This window comes from Cyprinodon tularosa, unplaced genomic scaffold, assembly GCF_016077235.1.
Source record: "Cyprinodon tularosa strain WSP-4 unplaced genomic scaffold, ASM1607723v1 ctg909, whole genome shotgun sequence".
Lineage (NCBI taxonomy): Eukaryota > Metazoa > Chordata > Actinopteri > Cyprinodontiformes > Cyprinodontidae > Cyprinodon > Cyprinodon tularosa.
The window spans coordinates 2257-27455 of NW_024039684.1; the positions used below are offsets into that span (position 1 = coordinate 2257).

Genomic DNA, 25199 nt, shown 5'->3' on the forward strand with positions numbered 1-25199 from the left:
TTTCCTGCATCTTTACCAGCCTGACAAACAAATTCCTCCGTCCTCCTACTGACCTGCAGCTGCAGGAGAGGCCTTGAACTAAACGCTGCTGGATCGGTGGTTTGATTTAAGCTCCGGGGCGTGGCAGGGGGGCGGGGCTCACCTGCTGCTGTGACCCCGGGCTCTGTGTCGGAGTCGTGGTGGTCCGATGGTGGGGCTCTGTGTCAGAGCAGTCTTACTCTCATTGTGTCGCCCACATCTCTGCCAGCTGATTGGACAGCAGGGTGTGGTATCCTAGCAACGGGCAGATATATCCCAGCATTCCTCCCAGTTATGTGGCGTCCCAGTGGACTGTAGGCAGATCAGCCTGCAGGACGCTGAGGGAAGGACACGAGGACAGAGTTCTGTGGTGAGTTCTGGTGTCGGTTTCACAATTTCATCTTCAGATCATCGCTTAGCAACAGAGTCCACTTCCTGGAAATCAAACAGCTTCCTAAAATAGACGGCAAAAAAGATGAGAGGAGCAGGAGGAACATGGTTTATTCACCCAGACCCGGGTTCTTCTTCTCCTGGGTCCTCATGTCTTCCAGGAGGAGCTGGATGAGAGTCGGTGTTAAACTGAGCTCATCTGATCCCTGGGTCCATTTCAGCCTCAGTCTCTGAGTTCCAGGGTAAATTTATGGAGATTGATTAGATACGTTCGCCTCATTGATCCGAACCGATCCACCTCTGGAGACCTCCTGACGCCTCCTCTCTGTCTACAGACAGTCGCGGTCAGATAACCGGCCCACACGTATTGCTCCTGATGGATTTTTTTCAATAAACCTGGGCAGCAGCTGGAGGATCTTCCTCTTTAACCCAGTTAGCTATAAAGCTGCTGAATGCTGAGGAGCAGCAGCTGGTTCTGGTTCTGGTTGATCAGATCAATGATGATGACCCAACATGGTGATGAGACTCTGGTCCGACTCTGACATCTGGAGATTAGAGCATCTCGCCAAACAAGTCATCTTAAGGCTCCTAAAACATAAAATCAGTTCAGTCCAATCAACAGATTCCTAGTCCGGCTCGTCCATTCCCGGTCATCAAGTCCAACAGCTAGAGTCTAGCATTCATTGTGTTGCTGATTCTGCAGCAATCCCTACCAGCAAGCAAGCATGCAGCGACAGTGGAGAGGAAAAACTGCCTATTAACAGGATGGTAAAAATGAAAAGGGGGATCAGAGGTCTGCAGCTGCAGGTGATTCTTTGGGTTTTCGAGCTGCTTTGGACAAAATAAATTCTAATGGTTATATTTTATATCAGAATTAAAAAATATTCTAGGTGTTTTAAAGTCGCAGGGAAGCGGCTGTTCCAACCGTTATATTTCCGAAATCTCCCGAGTGGTGCCCGACTTTACACGAGTGATAAAGTGAATGTGATTGGTCGGTTATGAAGGGGGCGGGATTGATTGTGGCCGGTTTGTGGGAAGCATCTTGCTAACCAGTTAGCATCTTAGCGCTAGCAGGTTCCCAATGGGAAATTCAACGCTGTCAAGGAACGCTATGGACAGAGGAAACATGCAAGAGGAGGAGAGTTTAGTGTCGGAGGTCGTGGATGAGTCTCCTCCGTCATCCATCTTTTATTTAGAGGAGGAAAGCGGGGACGAAGATGTTGTGGAAGAGGACGCCAGGGCGGCAGAAGCTTGGTTTGGTGTAGAAGGCTTCCAGCCGTACATGTTTGAGCCCTTGCCTCGCAACGCTGCCAGTTCTGTTAGCTCTACGCCTGCCGAAGACACAGACGTCCATCCCCGTGGACACTGGGACGCAACTCAGTGGGAAAGGAAAGGATTCTGGTTTCAACCGTTGCAAATATTAGCTGCGACATATGAATCAAGATGCTATGACCGAAAACATTTGATTGACAGATGAGCGTTGATATATGATTGGATGAATTTAGGTGTTCAGGCTGACGTAGAACTAACTGGGCTGCAGAAGATAACGGAAAAAAACAGATTTTAAGACAGGATTCTTTTTTTAAATAAAAATTTTCTAACTTTTGGTACAACATGGTCTGATAAAGAGTGCATTTATATACATGTTTAAGCCAGAATTATTTGACATTTAAATAGGATTTCTCTACAACTTTAAGGCTAAATCTATACAGGAGAATGATATATTGTTTGATGGTTGCTTTGTGGAAAGCAGCTCCTGGGTTTGGTTCTTCCGGCACTGAGGTTCCCTCCAGGTTCTCCAGGTTCCTTCACTGCCTCTGCTCTGCAGCAGAGCGAAGCCCAGAGGAGCTCCAGGGAGCATGCTCAGATGAATGCCTGCGATAAATGCAGAAGAAGGACCAAAACGACTCCTCATCTGGATGTTAAAGCAGTTAAAACCGCTTCACTCTGCATTTCCGGGCATCAGATGATTCTTAGGAGTTTTTGTGGGTGCAGAGAAGCTTCAATCCAGTTTCAATTAGCTATATTATTAAATGCAGTCCAGTAATGATGAGTTGCTGAGATACAGACACACCTCAGAACGGATCAACAGAGGATTTTATGTAGAAATATCCATTTTACTGAATAATTTTGAAGATCTAGATGCTGTAATCGTTATTTTTTCTATGCAGAGACGTTATTGCTCGATGTTTACTCCTTTCTTGCTGCAGCGTCTGGAAGAAAACGTTTTGCGTCATGCGTCCGCTCGCCGCTGCGCAGAGGCCATGTGAATCCTGTCATTGGTTAGAACAGATGTTTATTTGGAATCCCTGCTTGAATCAGGGGTTTCAGACAGTAGATGGTTGGAAGGAGCTTTATTTATTTATATTTTTACTTTATTTCCCATAAACTTGAAAAAAGACTCAGGTGCTCTCAGGTAGACGTGGGTCTTGCAGCTCTAGAGGAACCGTGACGCCTGCAGATCAGGTTAAAGGTTTTTTATGTGGTTCTGTTTGGCTTTTCTTCACACATCAAGGTTCTGAAGCAAGTTTGATGTTTAACAAACAAACTTAACAAAATGATCCAAAATAGTTTGACTTTGTAAATTTAACCTGACCTCCACACTCCTCTGATCTGCGTCCGGTGGAGCCTCTGGTCGATGTGGGTCGAAGCATCCATGGAGGCCCCCAGCCTTCAAGGTCTGCTGCTGATGTCATGAGGCGCCATTCCTCAGCAGGTCTTGATTGGACCAATCAGAGCTGCTCCAGTACCAGAGGGGCGACCAGCAGGATGGCTTAGAGGGGGCGTCATAGGTTGATCTGTCCACCCAACCCCCTCTGACTGTCCATAGAAACATCCAAGGCATAGGTGGTCATAATGTTAAGCCTGGTTGGTCTGCATGCTTAGAAATGTTCTGCTAATAATGAGAGAGAAGAGGCTCGTTGATCTGAAGCTCTGATTGGTCCAGAACGCTGCTCGTCTATAAACTGGTTTGGATGAATGAATCCAGTTTAATGAATGAAGGATTCAGCATCCGAAAGTGACCAGAATTCCCACAGCTCCCAGTCTGGCCATTAACAAACCATTAGGACATCAATAATTCAGAGTGTGGGTGACACCAGAGCCCAGTCTGATCCATCCAGCCTAGAATGAACCCCCCCCCCCATCCAGAGGATCATAGCGGGCAGGAAATCATCAGCATCTGTCTGACTTCAGGTTCACAAGCCGTTCATGTTTACATTAATCCTATCATATCTTTGGAGCCAACATGAAACCATTTTCTCGCCCCCAACAGGGGGGAATGAACCGTTAGGTAATACTAGGCAGTTGCTAAGGGCCCCACGTTCCTGGGGGCCTCATAAAACTTCATTTACATTTATAATTAATACAACAATTTCTTATTTGTGCACATTAATTATGTTTTTGATAAAATCCTTTGGCTAAAATGCCATCAGAACGCTGATAATATTAAGTGTGTCTCAGCCCCCCCCCCTTCAGTGTCCACCATATTGGATCAGTCCATTTGCTGCACATGTTCAGAAAGGTCCAAACAGACAGCACCAAACCATTTGAAAACAAACCATGCAAAGAGCAGTGTTGCCAACTTAGCGCTTTAGTCGCTATATTTAGCCACTTTTCAGACCCCTCTAGCACTTTGATTTCTAAAAAGCTCCTAGCGCCAAATCTAGAGACGTTTTTTCTGCTACTGGAGACTTTGGAGACAACATCTAAAAGCAGCGAACTCTGCTCTCCAGAGCGAGTAGATTGGTAACCCCGCCTCCTGCTCTCCTCTATCTTGTCTGCTGTCATGATTCATGCAGCTATTATTTAATCCAAATGAAAAACCATAACACATGAATGCGCATGCTGTCTGCAGCGCATGCTGTCTGCAGCTCATGCTGTCTGCAGCGCATGCTGTCTGCAGCTCATGCTGTCTGCAGCGCATGCTGTCTGCAGCTCATGCTGTCTGCAGCGCATGCTGTCTGCAGCTCATGCTGTCTGCAGCGCATGCTGTCTGCAGCGCATGCTGTCTGCAGCTCATGCTGTCTGCAGCGCATGCTGTCTGCAGCGCATGCTGTCTGCAGCGCTGATGCAGTAATGCAGAGCGCTATGATCACTCCTCTGAAACAGTTTATTAACCCCTAAATTAGCTTAAAATGTAGAAACCAGCCAGAAAAACATGTACGCTTTTATTATCCTGGTGCCTGCAGTTTGGATTACATACATTGAAACCGCCTTCCAGCTGCTGCAGTGAACCCCCAAGAGGCGAGCGGGCCTGAGGCAGCTGCTGCTGGGGATTCCCAGTGACAGCGCAGCGCCGGTATGTGGGGGTCTGAGCGGCTCCCACAGAGAAATAATCTTTGAAGGCAGGATGGTAATCTGGATGAACTGACTGCACAGACCATGTTTTCAGGAGGACTTTCTCACTTCAACATAGATTCTAACTACTTTTTACCCGCTGATCATAGCTAATATAGCTGCCATTGTTCCAGGGAAAGAAAGGATAGGGTAGCTCCGCCCACTGCGCATCAGACCCAATTTACCACCGAGCAGCAAAGATGCTTCAGCTGCGCATCAGAACTAAACTGGTACAAACATCTAAAAGGAAGCAGCACGCGTGATTTAGCTGCTTCTGCTGCTCTTGGTGTGAACGTAGCATAGAAGTGGCTAGCTTCCAGCCATGGCGTCTTAAACAATCATTGGGGGGTGGATTCGTTCAGGAACCAATCGTGTACAACATCCCGTCTTTTGTGATTGGTTTGAGTTATTCATTGATTTTTCACCATTTATTTTTGTTTTACTTCCAGATCTTCTATTTCACTGCTTACTAAGCGACTGTGAGGAGATCTTTAAGCCACATGGTAAAAAATGGGTCAGAGAAGATCTACTGCACCTTTAATGAAGTGTGGTAAACAGAGTCCAATATTTGAAGACATGAAGAAGCAGCATTCTTATAATAAATGTCACCATAATCTAAGAAGGATAAAAACGAGGCAGAGGCACAGCGCTTTTTTTACTCAGAAAGAAAAACATGTTTTATTAACAAAAGAAGAAGCCCGGTTTAATTTTTTATTTATTCACACGTTTATCAATAAAAGGTTTGAAGGTGAGGGAGTTAATTCCAGTTCCAAGGTATTAATATTCGTGTTCCACCTCAATGACTTTCCCCTCCAGAGTGGACACTGCTGGAAGGGTTTGAATCCCGTTCTTATGCTTTAAAAACAACATTAACTTTGTTTTGTCAGCATTAAGAGAAAGCTAAATCTTACAGATAAATACTGATGCATATTTATCTGTTTTATTTTTACAGAAGTCATGTAATAAAGACTCCTTAGCGTATTATATATTATAAAGTTTTGCCTATTTTAGAATAATTTCCTTTTTTATATTAAAGATTTGCACTTTTGGGGTTAACTTTATCACTTTTTAGTGTTTTTGTGTGTTTGTGATTAGTTTTAAATAGCTGCTGTCTGTGTTTTGTGTGGTTTTGCAGCACTATGTGTAATAATCATGTATTTATTACAAACATTTAAAATTGCTGGATTTTTGTGCTTGAAGCTGATGTTCTCTGGGTTTCCTCTTGTTCATGAGTCTCTGTGTGTTTTTTTTAGGAGCTGATTGGGCAGACGAGCCCAGAAAACAAACCCATCCAGAGATGATCCACCTTTTCTCTGTGAGGTAAAAACACTCAGCTGGTGTTCCTGAACGCAGCTTCCCGCTCCTCCGCCTGTTTTAGCCCCACAAAGCCGTGCACTCTGGAACCGTCCCTTTGTGTCATTTGGACGTGTCGCACAATGAAGCGCCGGCGGCCGTTAAGCTGCAGCTGCAGCCGAGCATGATGGGAGTTCTGCTCACATCCAAACAAGTCATCTGACCAGAGCCGAGTCCTCAGCTCACATGAATGCAGATGCTGGAATCAGGGGACAGCAGAGCTCAGCACCAACTCGCCTTTATAGACCTTATTCACCACCTTCCTCTGGTTGAGCTTTAGGAGGTTCAGGTTTAAGCCAGTTTCCCCCAGAAGGAGCCAGTCTTCATGTTCCCCCCCCCATGCTAAACTATGCTACCTTCCCTCTGTGCCCTGTGGACCTGGTTCTGCTGCTCTCCCATCAGTCTGCTGTGGACTTGTTCACAATTATCTCTCTGTATTTTACCTGCATGGTTTTAACTTCCTGTCTCACCTGTGTCTTCCTCAGGATCTGACCAACCAGCAGGCATGATGATGCCAAAGGTGAGTCTCTTCCTGTTCCTTCAAATGGGGGAGGGGCTTAACAGGAACCCAGATCAGAACCAGCTGAATCAACAATCTCCATACAAAAAAACATCTTCTAACCTTAGAACTGGAGCAGTGTTTAGGCTGTTTGCTCAGAAACCGCAGACAGGAGGCCTATGATTGGTCAAATCTCCATCCGCTGTACTCTATGCGTATTTCCTGTTTGGTTCCTTACCGGCTGGTTTTGTTTGTCTGACCGCCATTGTGGAAAACGACTGGTGAAGATGGAGCAGCTAGCAGAGCGAGGTGAGAACGCTGGGACCCTTTTTCCACCCGGATCCCCGCTCTTTTTGGCCCTCATGTCTCTCCATTGCGCACAAACTTGCCCCCACTTCCTCACCGCCGCATCTAGACCCACAGCTAATTCCTGAATGGCAATCTTGCGTTGTGGCGTGGAATAACATAGCGCAGACCACGCTTCAATATTGGGCAGAAATCAAAAATATCTGCGACACGCTGCTGCGGGAGGATAACCAGGCCTTCAGGCTACGTTCACACAGCAGCCTGAAGTGACTCAAATACTAGTCTATTAGATCCTCCAGAACTCAGTCGGGTCAAAGCATCAGAGAAACATGAGGACCTGCTTCTTCACGTGGGTCCCAGCATCAGTACCGGAGCATCAGCCTGTGCCTCCTGGTGACGGGGCCGCTGCTCTGTCACACTAGCATACCTATAGTCAATAGCATGTGGAACACATCAGAGTTGCGTTTATCCCTTAGTTTTGTACGAAAAATAGACTTTAACCTCTCAAAACCCGTTGGATCACCGGTGACCCGTTTTAAAGCCTTTTCAACTAATAACTCAGAATGCATGAAAATTCCAGGGGTAAAATGTTTACCAAAATAGTCCTGTTACACAACGTCAGAAAGCTAAATTCTCCACAAATCAAAGGCCAAGTTCATTTTATGGACACAGTGAGCACCAAAGCACAATTAAACAGAAAGAGCAGCAGGTCAAAATGTAAACATGTCAAAGAGCCACAACGAGCAAGAATGTCTAAATAAAAAAACAACTTTGAGTCTGTTTGAACTGATGCAGCTTGGGCTGTGTTTTACTCACCCAATTTTTATTTATATATTCAGAAAGTAGAAGGTGTTAGCTTTCAAATATTGCATCACACGTGTAATTTGGGCTTAAAGTTCCTCAGTTATTTGCTTTTCCATTTGGGTATGCAGAATAGGCGAGAATTTCCCAAAATCAGGAGGATGTTGAGAGGTTCGACAGGCGTGTTTCCCTCTAGTCATGCACAAACAAAACTATTCAAGGTCAGATCGCTGTACGCTTAAAAAAACACCAAGAAGTAAGTCATTTATTTTTTTTTTGTGCATGACTAAAGGGATACTCACCTCTTGAGGAAGTTTAAAGTCTATTTTTCATAAAAAACTAAAGGGATAAACTAAAGAGTAAAACAGGTAATGACTATGGGTATGCTGGTCTGACGGGGTATGCTCATCTGACAGATGATCAGAACCCCCCCATAAAAGGGTATCTGGTCAGACGAATTGCTGATTTCCATTATTGGAGACCTTCTCCATAAGGCAAAGCCTTTGCTCCTCAGATTTAGCCGTTGTTTCATTTAAATTTACCAATAATTTCACCAAACTGGACAGAAAATAAGAATAACAGAACAGCTTATGTAACGCATGCCTGTTACACCTGAAATGGTTGCACAATGACCTCTGACCCCTCCTTGGAAAGGTCTGAGCCTCTAGTTTCCAATATTGGCAGCCATTAGGGGGCGGGGCTAAAAATGAATACCTGCTGTTGCATTACTCCCACAGAGTCACACACGTCAGGTGGAATTTTAAATCTCTTTTTATTTGTTTACACAACTATAAAAAAAATACTTGTGAAAAAATAATTTTGAAACATGTTTTAGAAATTTTAAAGCCCCATTTGAAAGGCGCGTGGATGAAACCCCATGTGACTGTGTTTGGGCCATTTCTATAAATAGATAAACATCAGCAGGTATCAGCTGGGTCCTGTACCAGGCCCGCCGGGTTTAAGGGGTTAACCATGAAGCTCCGTGCTTCTGTCGGTGAAACTGACCTCTAACCGTGTTCCCGTCTCTGTGTGCGACGCGGAGCAGCAGCCGGCTCAGACGTCTCCAGGGAGCGTCTTGTCGCTCAGGGGGACCAGCGTTCCTGGCTCTCCTGCTGCTGCCATCGTGGTGAGTCAAGATGAACTCAGTAGACCTTCAGATCAGTCCATCCTCTGTCCTCTCTGACCCGTCCCCCGTCTGTCCCTGCAGGCCAGGGTAGAGGACGGCGTCATCGGCTACAAGGACCTGGCTGCACTGCCCAGGGACAAGGCCATCTTGGACATCGAGAGACCCGACCTGATGATCTACCAGCCGCACTACAGCTACAGCCCCCTGGAGGTGACTGACCAGCAGATTAGGGTTCAATCTGTCTGACCTCCTTCTGGGGGCTGATGGTTCTCAGAGAGTCTTTGCTGACATATTATGGCTCTTTATTGCTGCCTTTTGTGTTTTTCCTCTGAACATTAAGTTTATTTGTTGTCTTTGCTTTTCTGAGCTCGTTTTAAACCGACTGTAGTTCCTCAGCACCATTTCTTTCTGGCTCCTAACTGGTCTAAAGAAAAGATCTGCGGATCAAAATCTTTCCCTGATCGTCTCACATCTTCCTCATTATTCACAGAAACCGTGGAAATGTTAGAAATTACAGCTGTACAGTTCACCAGATCATCCAGTCAGATCGATTCAAAGTTTTCTATCTAAGGAAAACCAGCTGATTGCATCGACTCATTGACTCTTCAGCAATCCCTCACACTAAGCATGCTTGTAGCGACAGTGGAGAGGAAAAACTCCCTTTGAACAGGAAGAAACCTCCAGCAGAACCAGGCTCAGTGTGAGCGGCCATCTGCTGAGGCCCACTGGGGTTCAAGGAGACAGAAGCAGACATAGAAAAAGAAGCATAGATACAAAAGGCAACTGTCAACCAGCTCCACAGGCGGCCCCGTCCAGGAAACACACAGCCAGGCAGACGAGCTCCGAGCCAGCTCCCATGTCAGAGGATGAAGAGAGCACATCCAGTTAGTCACAGTCAGAGAAACAGGACTACACTGGAAAACAGGCCAAGCTCCAACATCTAGAAACAAAGGTGTTGATGGCAGCAGCACAGCTGATATTTCTCTCCAGGATGGAGTCACAGCCAAACAGGAACAGACCAGATGAAGCTACTATGAGAAAAAGCAGAGAGAGCAGAACGTTAGAGATTGAACTAACAGATTCTGCAGAGTGGGAGAATAGAGATAGAATGAAGCAGAATGATGAAAAAGGGGTCCCTATGTCCTCCAGCAGTCTAAGCCTATAGCAGCAGAACTATAGAGATAGCTCAGGATAACCTGAGCCACTCTAACTAGAAGCTTTATCAGAAAGGAAAGTTTTAAGCCTAGCCTTAAAAGTAGACTGGGTGTCTGCCTCACGGACTCTTCCTGCTGATTGGTTTAGCTCCAACTGGTCTCTGGACCAATCAGAGTGGCCTTTATGAAGGTAGGTTGGTGTCTTTATTATTCATTCAAAAAAAGTTGCTTCAATCAAAAAATATATTTTCAATTAAAAACACCTTCACTTCAATGATAATAAAAAATGTGAAAATAAAAATACATTTGAACACTGATTTTGGCTTGCTTGAACTCACAATGAATCCTGGGATATCCAAGGATAGCGAGGATACATCAGACCCGTCCTTCAAATCAAGCAAAAAAAAAAAGGTCAAATTTTTCAGCCGCATAACGAGGAGTCCTGGAATGAGACCAGACCTCGGCGCCGCGCTATGACGTAATCGGCCTTCAAATCTGGCCTTCTGAGGACGCAGCCCATGAATTTGAACGCAGCCCATAGACGTAGACGCCTCTATGCTGCAGATGAGTCACAGCGTCCGCCATGTTGAATGTGGCTAATCTACTGATAGACTCAGACACTTAAACAGTATCAGAGGGAATTTACTCTCAGAATATAGTTTATATTCCTAATATTTTTATTTTTCTAATATTATCAGTTTAATTTTGTAGCCCTTTGGCTTCATTCTCCTGACTTTATTGTCGTAATTTTCTTTCATTGAAGTTAAGGTGTTTTTAATTGAAAATATGTTTTTTGACTGAAGCAACGTTTTTTAATTGAATAATAAAGAAACAAACAGGCCAGTCTGGGTCCAGTCGCCTCCTAACTGGGAGCAGACAGGAACCAGTCAGAGGGTCAGAAGAGCTGCTGGTCCTCAGAGGGTCTGTCTCTCTTAAAGCGACAGGCACCCACACGGTGAGAAATTATTCCCAGGGGTTTTTCTTCTCAGGCTTCTCAGAATAACTTTAAAGCACATGGACAGAGTATTGTTTTCACTGACTTGATAGACACAGGTTACCTGAGGGCAGCTCCTCCTGCTGGTCACAGCTGGAACTGCAGCACTGCTGTCTCAGGCTACAGCGGATACTCTTGTTTATGTTATGGGGGCAGACCCACCATCCCGCTCCATTTAGATGCCTCCCTTGTCCAACATTTTGGCTCAGACTCTCGTTAGCAGGCCTTAATTAAGGAGCTCGTTAGCAGGCCTTAATTAAGGAGCTCGTTAGCAGGCCTTAATTAAGGAGCTCGTTAGCAGCCCTCTGCTGCTGGATGACTGAGGAGGAGATCAGGTGTTTCAGCAGAGATTCAAAAGAAAAGTTTTCAACATTGCTTTTTGTCTTAATTCTCAGTAATAAAGATTGTTTTAGACATTTAGATTTATTTCAAATGATTTTTCTTACAGATTAACTTTATAGATCTATATGTTTTAGATTTTGAATCTTTGTTTTTTTTGTGGATGATTTCTGGTTAATCTGCTGTTATCATTTCTTTTGTTTTGAATGGTTAAATGTGTTTAGGTGGAAATCTGCCGCCTGTTTGTTTTCTGACCTTCTCTTTTGCTCTGCTTCTCCTTGCAGAGGTCCTTGTCTCCTCGCTCCATCTCTCCTCCTCCCTCCCCAGAGGTAACCACCACCCCCCCATCAGCTCAGATGTTCTGTAGGCGTCACTGAGATGTCTGCCTAGTTCCTGTGAATCATCTCATTGTTCCTCTTGCTGCTGCTCTAAACCCGAATCCGGCTCCAGCCTTTCTGCTGCACCTTGTTGCTATGGACTGTTTCCTAGCAACCAGCAGGCAGAGTCTGTAGATGGTTTGGACCTTCTGTGGTTCTGAGTGCTCCACATAAAGGTGTGATGTTCATCGTGGTCTCTGTCTGAGATGGTGACGATGAAGATGCAGCTTCATGGCAGCCCCTCCCCTACCTGTTGCTCCATCCACCTTCAGGGAACCTGTTTCCATGGAGGAGCCTGGAAACAGTAGCAGGTTGAAGATCAGATTCACAGATTCGCAGCAGGAGCTGTGGGGAGATGGAAGGTGGAGGGTTCCCAGAAGGTCAGAGGTCAGGCTCATCATCAGGCTGAGGAGATCTTCTGGATGCTTCCACTTGCAGCTCTGGTTCCAACCTTCAACAATGTCCTTCAGAAGTGGCTCCTGACCCAAAGAAGTCCAGGAAGGTTCTGCTCTAAGATGTGGAGAGAAGTTTCATCATCCAGGAGGATCTCAGCTGCTCGTCCAAAGTGAAAGGAGAAGCTGAGATACTTCAATAGGCCAGGGTCCATCTGTTTGGATGGACCTAATGGGTCCAACTAGGATCAGAACTCAGCTCTGCTGGTCTGGGTCTCATGTTTGAAGCTGGTTCAGCTGGATGAGGTTTGCTGGCTCTCCACAAAGGTTCTGATGAGGATTCTGGGTCATAAGTTCCTCTGGAACGAGTGAGAAGATTTAGGTGTGACTGAGATGGTCCAAAATGTCCTCCAGGATTTCCTGGTTCTTTGGTTTATAGCTGAATAACGACCTGCTGGTGGGTTCCAGCGATTATTCAGAGATGCTCCACAGGAGGAGATCCTCCAGGTGTTTCCTCCCCCATGGAGTCAGAGTCAGCATAGATCTGGAGATCTGCTTCCTCACGGAGCTTCGCTCTCATCCTTCTGTTTCTGCTTTCTTCCCAGAACTTGTCCAAGGAGGCCCGGGACTGGCTGGAGAACCGGTCCCCAGGAGATTCTTCACCTTGTTCCACCATCCAGAGCAGCAGAACGCAAAGCTCTCACACACCGCCGACGCTAAACACACCCAGCACGCCCAACACACACCCCGTCGGCACCAGAACCGCCATGCAGCACTTCCACCGACCCGGTAAGCACCTAACCCACTGACCTCCAGTCTTCATTGGATTTTTAAGACTGTTCTTCCAAACATCTTCGCCTAGAACCACATCAGGGCCGCGGTTCTGATCAGAGTAGAGAGGTCAGTAACCCCCGCAGTAACGGGCTCATTATGCCGCCGCCCGCAGCATATCACCACGCTACCAGAGAACGTAGAAAACCAGCTTTATCAAAGACTCTTCATGCTGTTCCAGAGCAACAGTCAGGTCTTTCCTGGTGGTTTTCTTTTTCTGATAGTGGAGATGATTATGAGCTAAATCACAGGATGATGTAGATATTAACATTTGCGACGATCACCATCAGGAATTGCTGCTCGCTCGCCATGTTTTCCAAGTAGAGGACGCCCAAAATGACGTCATTTGGTCGTACGGACACGTCGATCAGAAACCAAGCTTAAAGTCGTAGGGAAGTCATATTTATACGTCAAATAATTCAGGCTTAAACGTTAATATACTTTTTATCAGACCATATTGTCCCAAAATTTAGACCATTTCAATTTTAAAATAATCCCGTCCTTTTTTCCCGTTATCTTCTGCAGGCCAGTTAGTTCTACGTCAGCCTGAACACCTAAAATCGGCCAATCACATATCAACGGTCATCTGTCAATCAAATGTTTTCGGTCATAGCATCTTGATTCATGCGTCGCAGCTAATATACGCAACGGTTGAAACCAGAATCCTTTCCTTTCCCATTGAGTTGCGTCCCAGTGTTCACGGGGATGGACGTCTGTGTCTTCGGCAGGCGTAGAGCTAACAGAACTGGCAGCGTTGCGAGGCAAGGGCTCAAACATGTACGGCTGGAAGCCTTCTACACCAAACCAAGCTTCTGCCGCCCTGGCGTCCTCTTCCACAACATCTTCGTCCCCGCTTTCCTCCTCTAAATAAAAAATGGATGACGGAGGAGACTCATCCACGACCTCCGACACTAAACTCTCCTCCTCTTGCATGTTTCCTCTGTCCATAGCGTTCCTTGGCAGCGTCGTTTCTAAGCCACCAATTTAGTGCTACTTGGTCCCAAAGGAATTTCCCATTGGGAACCTGCTAGCACTAAGATGCTAACTGGTTAGCAAGATGCTTCCCACAAACCGGCCACAACCAGACTTGCTTGAGAACCTTCCGCCACAACAATCCCGCCCCCTTGATAATCGACCAATCACATTCACTTTATTCACTCGTGTAAAGTCAGGATCCACTCTGGAGAATTTGGAAATACAACGGTTGGAACAGCCGCTTCCCTACGACTTTAAAGCCAGAGGGTCTGATGCTAAACGTGGCCCGTCTGGGTTCTTCAATAATCGGATTAAACATCCAACCGTGTTTGATGACAGGTGACAATCAGGAGAAACCAGAACAGAAGCAGAGCTTGTTTCTGTTGTGATCTGCCCTGAATTAATTGTTCATTTCACCACCTGCCTACTTCTGCCTGGTCACTAATTATCACTGATCTCATCCACCTGCATCCGTTCCTCTATATTGGGCTCAGTTCCAGCTATCGGGGCTAGATCATGATTGCTCCCCGTTTATTGTTTTGTTAGTTTTAGTTAGTCCAACGTTCATGTCCCCGTTCCAGTGAGGAGATTATTCTGGAGCCAGTGTCTTCTGGCGAGTTTAATCCCTAACCAGTGGTGAGAGCGTTTTAGGGTTTCCTTTGTGATTCTGATTTCCTGATCCTGTCCCTCTCACCCACTGGTCCTGTCTGTCCCCGTCTGATCTGTTTGCCTGAACCATCCTTTGGACTCTTGCTGGATTCTGCCTGTCTGTGCATTTCTGTCTGAGCTTGTTGCTCCGAACCTTCCTTCACGCTACGCGGATTCCTGGAAGCCTGGATCCCTGTTTCCTGTTTGGGTCAGAGCCTCCGATCGAGCGGCGGCCTCCTGGATTCCTGAGCATGATCTGTTTTCCCCTGACCCGGATCAGCTGCCTGCCTGTTCTCCGGGGCTGCAGCATCGGGGACGCTCTGGTCAGCTCAGGGCTGCATCTCATTGGCTGATCCTGCCTATAGCTGAGAGGATGGTCTGAGCTGTTAAACCAGAGTGTCATCCCCCCCCCCCGCCCCCCCCCCCCCCCCCCCCCCCCCCCCCCCGCAGTCGCTGCACGTCCGCAGATCCACATCAGCTCCATGCTTCTGTTCTGTCGGTTTATGGTTGTGTTTTAATAAACTAATCCTACTGATAGTCTCACCTTGAGTACTGGCTCCATCTGCTCCGTTTTATGACAGTTTCAGGCCGAGGTTCTGCAGGACTTCCTCAGATTCCGAAAAAAATGCTAAATAAAAAGGATGTTTTTTAGATTTTAGGACTGAAAGAAAATTCTTTTATTCTTTGTTTGAATCCCTAATGCCCTTTAACGTGTTTTCTGATGAATGTTTTGTTTTTCTGTGGTAGAAAATGGATCCAACATCTATAAGAAGCCTCCCATCTACAGACAGGGTGAGTCTGGGACACTGAAGCAGGAAGATCAGTGCCTCTGAGGCTGAATGTGGGTCAGCTGCTGCAGCCCCCCCCCCCCCCTTTTAATCAGCTTTAACATGCTGTATGTGTGTGTGTGTGTGTGTGTGTGTGTGTGTGTGTGCGTGTGTGTGTGTGTGTGTGTGTGTGTAGATGTGTCCTCCTCCGCCGTCCCTCAGGGGAAACACATCGAGGATCTGATCATCGAGTCCTCAAAGTTCCCTGCAGCTCAGCCTCCGGATCCAAACCAGCCCTCAAAGATCGAGACCGACTATTGGCCCTGCCCCCCCTCCCTGGCTGTCATTGGTATGACAACCTCCCAAATCCCCCCCCACCCACCCACACACCCACACACACACACACATTCCTATAGTCATAAATACAGCAGCTGCTGGTGCAGGTCAGCTTATATCTGAAGATGAAATCACACAAACACTCTGTCTCCTCACATCCTCCCCTTATTTCCTCCCCTTGTCTCCTTTCCTATCTGCAGAGAAGGAGTCTAAGAAGAAGGAGGAAGACGAGGAGGAGGATGGGGAGCAGGAGGATGAGCTGTGGGGCCTGCAGGTTCTTCAGAAACAGGAGCTGAATAAAGTAGGTGGAGTTCAGAGTTTTTATCCGGGCGGTTCTGGCGGCTCCTAAAACGGTTCTACGGTTTGATTCCGGGTCAGATTCAGTCCAACCTGGGAAAGATCATCCTGAAGGAGGAGCTGGGAAAGACTGCAGGTCCTCTGAGGAGGAAGACCCGCTCCCTGCCAGACCACAGCCACAACTCTGGTATGGATGGATGGATGGATGGATGGATGATGGATGGATGGATGATGGATGGATGGATGATGGATGGATGATGGATGGATGGATGGATGATGGATGGATGGATGGATGATGGATGGATGGATGATGGATGGATGATGGATGGATGATGGATGGATGATGGATGGATGGATGGATGGATGATGATGGATGGATGATGGATGGATGGATGGATGGATGATGGATGGATGGATGATGGATGGATGATGGATGGATGATGGATGGATGGATGGATGGATGATGGATGGATGATGGATGGATGATGGATGGATGATGGATGGATGATGGGTGGATAATGGATGGATGATGGATGGATGATGGATGGATGGATGATGGATGGATGGATGATGGATGGATGGATGGATGGATGGATGATGGATGGATGATGGATGGATGATGGATGGATGATGGATGGATGATGGATGGATGAATGATGGATGGATGGATGATGGATGGATGATGGATGGATGGATGGATGATGGATGGATGATGGATGGATGATGGATGGATGGATGATGGATGGATGATGGATGGATGATGGATGGATGATGGATGGATGGATGATGGATGGATGATGGATGGATGATGGATGGATGATGGATGGATGGATGATGGATGGATGGATGGATGATGGATGGATGGATGGATGGATGATGGATGGATGGATGGATGATGGATGGATGGATGAATGATGGATGGATGGATGATGGATGGATGATGGATGGATGATGGATGGATGGATGATGGATGGATGATGGATGGATGGATGGATGATGGATGGATGATGGATGGATGGATGATGGATGGATGATGGATGGATGGATGGATGATGGATGGATGATGGATGGATGGATGGATGATGGATGGATGATGGATGGATGGATGATGGATGGATGGATGGATGATGGATGGATGGATGATGGATGGATGATGGATGGATGGATGGATGGATGGATGATGGATGGATGATGGATGGATGGATGGATGATGGATGGATGATGGATGGATGGATGGATGATGGATGGATGATGGATGGATGATGGATGGATGGATGGATGGATGGATGGATGATGGATGGATGGATGGATGATGGATGGATGATGGATGGATGGATGGATGATGGATGGATGATGGATGGATGATGGATGGATGGATGATGGATGGATGATGGATGGATGATGGATGGATGATGGATGGATGATGGATGGATGATGGATGGATGATGGATGATGGATGGATGATGGATGGATGGATGGATGGATGATGGATGGATGATGGATGGATGATGGATGGATGGATGGATGATGGATGGATGATGGATGGATGATGGATGGATGATGGATGGATGATGGATGGATGGATGATGGATGGATGATGGATGATGGATGGATGATGGATGGATGGATGGATGGATGATGGATGGATGATGGATGGATGATGGATGGATGGATGATGGATGGATGATGGATGGATGATGGATGGATGATGGATGGATGGATGGATGGATGATGGATGGATGGATGATGGATGGATGATGGATGGATGGATGGATGATGGATGGATGATGGATGGATGGATGATGGATGGATGATGGATGGATGGATGGATGATGGATGGATGATGGATGGATGGATGATGGATGGATGGATGGATGATGGATGGATGATGATGGATGATGGATGGATGATGGATGGATGGATGGATGATGGATGGATGATGGATGGATGATGGATGGATGGATGGATGATGGATGGATGGATGGATGGATGGATGGATGATGGATGGATGGATGGATGATGGATGGATGGATGATGGATGATGGATGGATGATGGATGGATGGATGGATGGATGGATGATGGATGGATGATGGATGGATGGATGGATGATGGATGGATGATGGATGGATGGATGGATGATGGATGGATGATGATGGATGATGGATGGATGGATGGATGATGGATGGATGATGGATGGATGATGGATGGATGATGGATGGATGGATGGATGATGGATGGATGGATGATGGATGGATGGATGATGGATGGATGGATGATGGATGGATGGATGATGGATGGATGGATGATGGATGGATGGATGATGGATGGATGATGGATGGATGATGGATGGATGGATGGATGATGGATGGATGGATGATGGATGGATGGATGATGGATGGATGGATGATGGATGGATGGATGATGATGGATGGATGGATGATGGATGGATGATGGATGGATGATGGATGGATGATGGATGGATGGATGGATGGATGGATGGATGATGGATGGATGATGGATGGATGGATGGATGATGGATGGATGATGGATGGATGATGGATGGATGGATGATGGATGATGGATGGATGATGGATGGATGATGGATGGATGATGGATGGATGATGGATGGATGATGGATGGATGATGGATGGATGATGGATGGATGATGGATGGATGGATGATGGATGGATGGATGGATGATGGATGGATGGATGGATGGATGATGGATGGATGATGGATGGATGATGGATGGATGGATGGATGGATGATGGATGGATGATGGTGGATGATGGATGGATGATGGATGGATGGATGGATGGATGGATGATGGATGGATGATGGATGGATGGATGGATGATGGATGGATGGATGGATGATGGATGGATGATGGATGGATGATGGATGGATGATGGATGGATGATGGATGGATGATGGATGGATGATGGATGGATGGATGGATGATGGATGGATGGATGGATGGATGATGGATGGATGGATGATGGATGGATGATGGATGGATGATGGATGGATGGATGGATGATGGATGGATGATGGATGGATGATGGATGGATGATGGATGGATGGATGATGGATGGATGGATGGATGATGGATGGATGGATGGATGGATGGATGGATGATGGGTGGATGGATGGATGATGGATGGATGGATGAATGATGGATGGATGGATGATGGATGGATGATGGATGGATGGATGGATGGATGGATGATGGATGGATGATGGATGGATGGATGGATGATGGATGGATGATGGATGGATGATGGATGGATGGATGGATGATGGATGGATGATGGATGGATGGATGGATGGATGGATGGATGATGGATGGATGGATGATGGATGGATGGATGGATGATGGATGGATGGATGATGGATGGATGATGGATGGATGATGGGTGGATGATGGATGGATGATGGATGGATGGATGGATGATGGATGGATGATGGATGGATGATGGATGGATGGATGGATGATGGATGGATGGATGGATGGATGATGGATGGATGATGGATGGATGATGGATGGATGGATGGATGATGGATGGATGATGGATGGATGGATGATGGATGGATGGATGGATGATGGATGGATGATGGATGGATGATGGATGGATGATGGATGGATGATGGATGGATGGATGGATGATGGATGGATGGATGATGGATGGATGATGGATGGATGATGGATGATGGATGGATGATGGATGGATGGATGGATGGATGATGGATGGATGATGGATGGATGATGGATGGATGGATGGATGATGGATGGATGGATGATGGATGGATGGATGATGGATGGATGATGGATGGATGATGGATGGATGATGGATGGATGATGGATGGATGGATGATGGATGGATGGATGGATGATGGATGGATGATGGATGGATGATGGATGGATGGATGGATGATGGATGGATGATGGATGGATGATGGATGGATGGATGGATGATGGATGGATGATGGATGGATGGATGGATGGATGGATGATGGATGGATGATGGATGGATGATGGATGGATGGATGATGGATGGATGGATGATGGATGGATGATGGATGGATGATGGATGGATGATGGATGGATGGATGGATGATGGATGGATGATGGATGGATGATGGATGGATGGATGATGGATGGATGATGGATGGATGGATGATGGATGGATGGATGGATGATGGATGGAGATGGATGATGGATGGATGATGGATGGATGGATGATGGATGGATGGATGATGGATGGATGATGGATGGATGATGGATGGATGGATGATGGATGGATGATGGATGGATGATGGATGGATGATGGATGGATGATGGATGGATGATGGATGGATGGATGGATGATGGATGGATGATGGATGGATGGATGATGGATGGATGATGGATGGATGCTGGATGGATGATGGATGGATGATGGATGGATGATGGATGGATGGATGATGGATGGATGATGGATGGATGATGGATGGATGGATGGATGGATGGATGATGGATGGATGATGGATGGATGGATGGATGATGGATGGATGATGGATGGATGATGGATGGATGGATGGATGGATGGATGATGGATGGATGATGGATGGATGATGGATGATGGATGGATGATGGATGGATGATGGATGGATGATGGATGATGGATGGATGATGGATGGATGATGGATGGATGGATGGATGGATGGATGGATGGATGGATGGATAGATAGGTCGGTCGATTCTCCTGTTATCAAACTTTCCCTCCTTTCTCCTCCAGCGTCCAGCGCCTCCAGGTCGGTGTATTTCCCGGCGTCCTCTAAGAGCGGCCTCTCCAGGGTAGGTTTGGTTTTTTCACGTCTCCTGATCGATGAACATCCAGATGGATCCAGATCAGTCAGCTGATGATGAAGGTGTCTTTATCTTCTAGCTCCAGTCTGCAGAGTTCAGCTCCTCAGAGAAAAGTCCAACAGGTAAAAATGTCTTAATCCTCTCCAACACCTTCTCCTCTCTCCTGCTGCTCGTCACACTGATTCGTATTTCTGTCTCTGTCCGTCTGCAGGACTTCAGGTACAGCCGGCACCTCTTTAACCAATCAGCTGCTGAGGAGGTAACTAACTGGTTAAACTGGTTTAAAACCATAATTCTGTGTTTGATTTGGGTCAGAATGGAGACTCCAGGATGGACCGGGGGAACTCGCTCCCCAGCATGCTGGAGCACAAGGTGAGGCAGCAGGAACCAGGTGCTGCAGCGACCCGTGGTTCTGGTGGTTCTGGTGGTTCATCGTTTTCATGGTTTATCTGCGTCTGTAGATCTTCCCATACGAGATGCTGGTGGTGACTCACAGAGGACGGAGCAAGCTGCCCCCTGGAGTGGACCGGACCCGCCTGGAGGTAAAAACAACCACCAATTTCATCTCCAGTTTCATTTGTTCATTTCTATTCAAAGCAGAAAAATATCAGCTCTTAATTAAGATCCGAACATTTAGACTCGAAATAACATTGAAACATTTTTATAGATGGAAATATAGATAAAAAATTTGGGTTTAGAGGGAGACAAAGAACCTGGAGACAAAGGACATGTGGAGCAGCTGTGGATGAAGGAAAGTGGGGAAGCTGAGGGAGACAGTGAAAAAGAAACCATTAGTCAAGAGGAAAAGAAAAACAGAGAAAAAAATGTAAGAGTAAACTAAACACAAATAGGACCAAATATGGCAAGACCTTTTTGAACATAAACAATCAGGAAATCAAAAAGAAACAAAATGCACACGTCACAAACCCCTCACATAATCTTTGTGTTGCAACCAGCTCTGCTCTTTGAGGATTTAATGGATTTCTACCAACAATACTTTAGTTTTCACACAAAACATAGAACTAAAAGTTCAGGATGCTGTCATTGTTTGGCTGTGACTCCATCCTGGAGAGAAATATCAGCTGTGCTGCTGCCATCAACACCTTTGTTTCTAGATGTTGGAGATCAGCCTGTTTTCCAGTGTAGTCCTGTTTCTCTGACTGTGACTAACTGGATGTGCTCTCTTCATCCTGGTTGACAGTTGCCTTTTGTATCTATGCTTCTTTTTCTATGTCTGCTTCTGTCTCCTTGAACCCCAGTGGGCCTCAGCAGATGGCCGCTCACACTGAGCCTGCTTCTGCTGGAGGTTTCTTCCTGTTCAAAGGGAGTTTTTCCTCTCCACTGTCACTACAAGCATGCTTAGTGTGAGGGATTGCTCCTTAGATAGAAAACTTTTAATCAATCTGACTGGATGATCTGATGAACTGTAAAGCTGTAGTTTAACAGGAAGCCAATGAAGAGAAGCTTGGATAGGAGAGATATGATCTCTCTTTTTCGTTTTGATCAGAACTTAGACTGTGTTAGGGTTTGGTTGAGGTTCTGAGGACCCAAATGCAGAGGCAAGGAAGCACGGGTGAGTTTGTGTAACTTTAATGAAGTTATCACAGGTAACAGAAGCAGGAATCCAAAAATCCAACAAAAAAAAAGCAACACAAACCAGAACCATGGAGACATCAGGGAAATAAATGCATGAAGATCCAGAGAAAGACAAGGAACCAGCACTGCTGCACAGGGAGAGTATATACGGGAGACTGAACCAAGACCGGACTAATGAGCTGATTGGGAGCAGGTGTGAAGAGAGGATTCTAGAAGGAGCTATGGAAAAAGAAGACCAACACCAGAGGGCAAGAAAAGAAAAACCTAAGAATTCAAATATATCCAGAAAACCCCAATAAAGCTAGAAAACAAAGAAAATAATGGATTAACATGAAACTGAAAACTCACTGAAAACTTAACAGAACCAAGACCGTGACTGGATGCAGCATTTTGGATCAGCTGAAGGCTTTTAACTACAGTTTGTGGACTTCCTGATAGTAAAGAATTACAATAGTCCAGCCTTGAAGTAACAAATGGACTAGTTTCTCAGCATCACCCCTGGACAGGAGATTTCTCATTTTTGCAATGTTCCTCAGATGAAAGAATTTGATCTGGGATTTAAATGACAGGTCCTGATCAAAAACAACACCAAGATTTTTTACTTTATTATCTGAGATAGGTTTAATCAGTTGTTCTCTATAGTTACCTGTTTGGTTTATTGGTCGTCGTCATTGGTTACTGACTGTTCTGTCGTTTGTCTCCTGTCTGCAGAGACATCTCTCCCAGGAGGAGTTCCTCAGCGTCTTTGGGATGCCCATCGAGGAATTTGACCGCCTCTCCATGTGGAAGAGGAATGAGCTGAAGAAGAGATTTTGTCTCTTCTGACCCCCCTGGGACTTCATGTCCCAGAAGCCCCTGCTCCTCCCGGATGGGCCAGCGGAAAGCCAATCGAACTGTGAATGTGATCCTGAGACGGCGGCGCCGCCGTGGACTCTTCGGTTTGTGGTTGTCGTCTCAGACGGCCTTTGGGTTTGCAGAGAAACACGGAGCGGGCTTAGAGTTCTGCTGCACACATTGACGTCACCAGCTCTACTTTCTAGAGCTGCGGAACACCAGCTTCACTAAACTAGAGCGAGCGCACAGCAAACGGCTCCACAGCGCGGGGCAGGGCGGGCTCTGGTGTGGTGGGCGTGTAATGATATGGGATGTTCTTCCAGCCCCCCCTGCCTCCCCTCAACATTCCCACTGACCCGGGGTCAGTTTCCACAGCAACTAGATGTGGGCGGTCTCTAACAGAGCCCCTCCTATTGGCTTAGCCAGCGATGATGTCACAATGACAGCGTTTGTTTTCCAGCGCTGGAGAAGAAAAACAAGGAGCTGGTTGTTGGGCTGAAGCTGATTAATCTGCAGACAGACCAGAACTATTCACATGGGTAGAACCAGAGAGGAACGCTTCCATGGAGGAACCATCTAGAACCTTCATCTGCCTCAGAGATGATGTCACAGCTTTACTCTGAACTGTTCTGGTCACCAGCCAGAGGAAGAAGGAGAACTCTGAGATCCTCCCAGGAGAGGAAAACAACAGCCTGTTGGCTCCAGTTCCCATGTTCTAAAGGTTCTAGATGTCTCCCTGCTCCAACACAACTTAGTTCCCTCTCAGCTGGGTCTCTGGAAGCAGGAAAGTTCTACAGGGTTCTAGAGGCAGCGCTCGCCTCTGCAGGAGGTCAGACGATGAAGCATCAGACCCTGCAGGGGTCGGAACGGAGCAAACCTTTAAAGGTGGCCATGATCTGACCGGCTGAACCCAGACCTCATGCTGGTTCCAGACCAGTTCAGCTTCAGTCCAAATGAGATCCAACCTTTGGCTCCTTGTTTTCCTTCATTCGTCTTTTAGCAGAAACCACTGCCGCACACACACAGACTGAGGCGTCGGTGGCGATCAGACCTCCATCAGCAGGTCGGTGACCTTCAGTCCAGCTCTTGTTGCTTCGTGACCAAATGATGTGCAGCTATTTTTTAACCTCCTTAAAAAAACTGGCATGTTTGTTATGAAATCATCTAAAAATGTAAAAAAAAAAAAAAAGAATCAAGGCAAGCAGGAAGAAAAATAACTTTTCTGGGATTTTAGACCTAAACTGGATCTAAAGCACTTTAGCGTCAGAACCAACATCAACTCGTCCGTTCCCTGTAGCTCACACGGCTCCGAGTCTGGAGCGGGTCCGATTCATAGGCGACTCGTCACAGAGTTCATCCAGCAGTGATTTAAAAGTCTTAGAGCAGAGCAGCTGTTCCATTCATTCAGATGAATCATTTATTTAATCAATACTTATTTGATTGATTATTTAATCAATCAAATGAATCCGGTTGGTTTAAAATGGCCGACAGGAAGCAGAACAATAAAAGTTCCTCTCAATAGGAGATAAAATACAATGAAATTACTCTGCATGTAAAACAGGCTTTATTTGGTTTAATCAAAAACTAAAACTTAAAATCAGAAAACTTGGTTCAGTAAATAGAAAATATTTAAGTTGAACTTATTAATTAGATCAGAATAAAACTATAACTTCCCCAAACCAGGGATTTAAAGCTAAATCCTGCAGAGGGCGCTCTGAGCCTCACCAAGGGTCCGTTTCACTAAGCAGGTTTACCAAAAACTCTTAACGTTTCTAAACCTGAAATATGGGAAACTCTGAGTTTTCCGTTTCACAAAGAGAGTTTATTAAACATCTGTTTCTGTTGCCATGGTAACATCCTCCCAGAGCTAACCTGGTCAGCAGGATTTCCTCAGTTAACTCAGTTTCCTCTGTCTCTGCTCTCCTTACAGCCAATCAGGCTGCTTTAGTTCCTGATTTAGTCAGATTTTTGTCATAGT

General features: G+C 46.2%; 1 protein-coding gene across 1 annotated transcript; it reads left to right on the forward strand.

Moving 5' to 3' along the window:
- The first annotated feature begins 310 nt into the window (after positions 1 to 310).
- LOC119776101 (dematin-like) lies at positions 311 to 24090 on the forward strand. Its single transcript, XM_038274340.1, has 17 exons — positions 311 to 388; positions 6000 to 6066; positions 6585 to 6619; positions 8751 to 8831; positions 8913 to 9041; positions 11603 to 11647; positions 12693 to 12876; positions 15289 to 15333; positions 15505 to 15657; positions 15845 to 15945; positions 16023 to 16128; positions 20721 to 20779; positions 20871 to 20913; positions 21003 to 21010; positions 21107 to 21163; positions 21253 to 21333; positions 23099 to 24090. The coding sequence occupies exons 3-17, from the start codon at positions 6605 to 6607 to the stop codon at positions 23210 to 23212; spliced, it is 1221 nt and encodes a 406-aa protein (XP_038130268.1). The 5' UTR covers positions 311 to 388; positions 6000 to 6066; positions 6585 to 6604; the 3' UTR covers positions 23213 to 24090.
- Positions 24091 to 25199: the final 1109 nt, after the last annotated feature.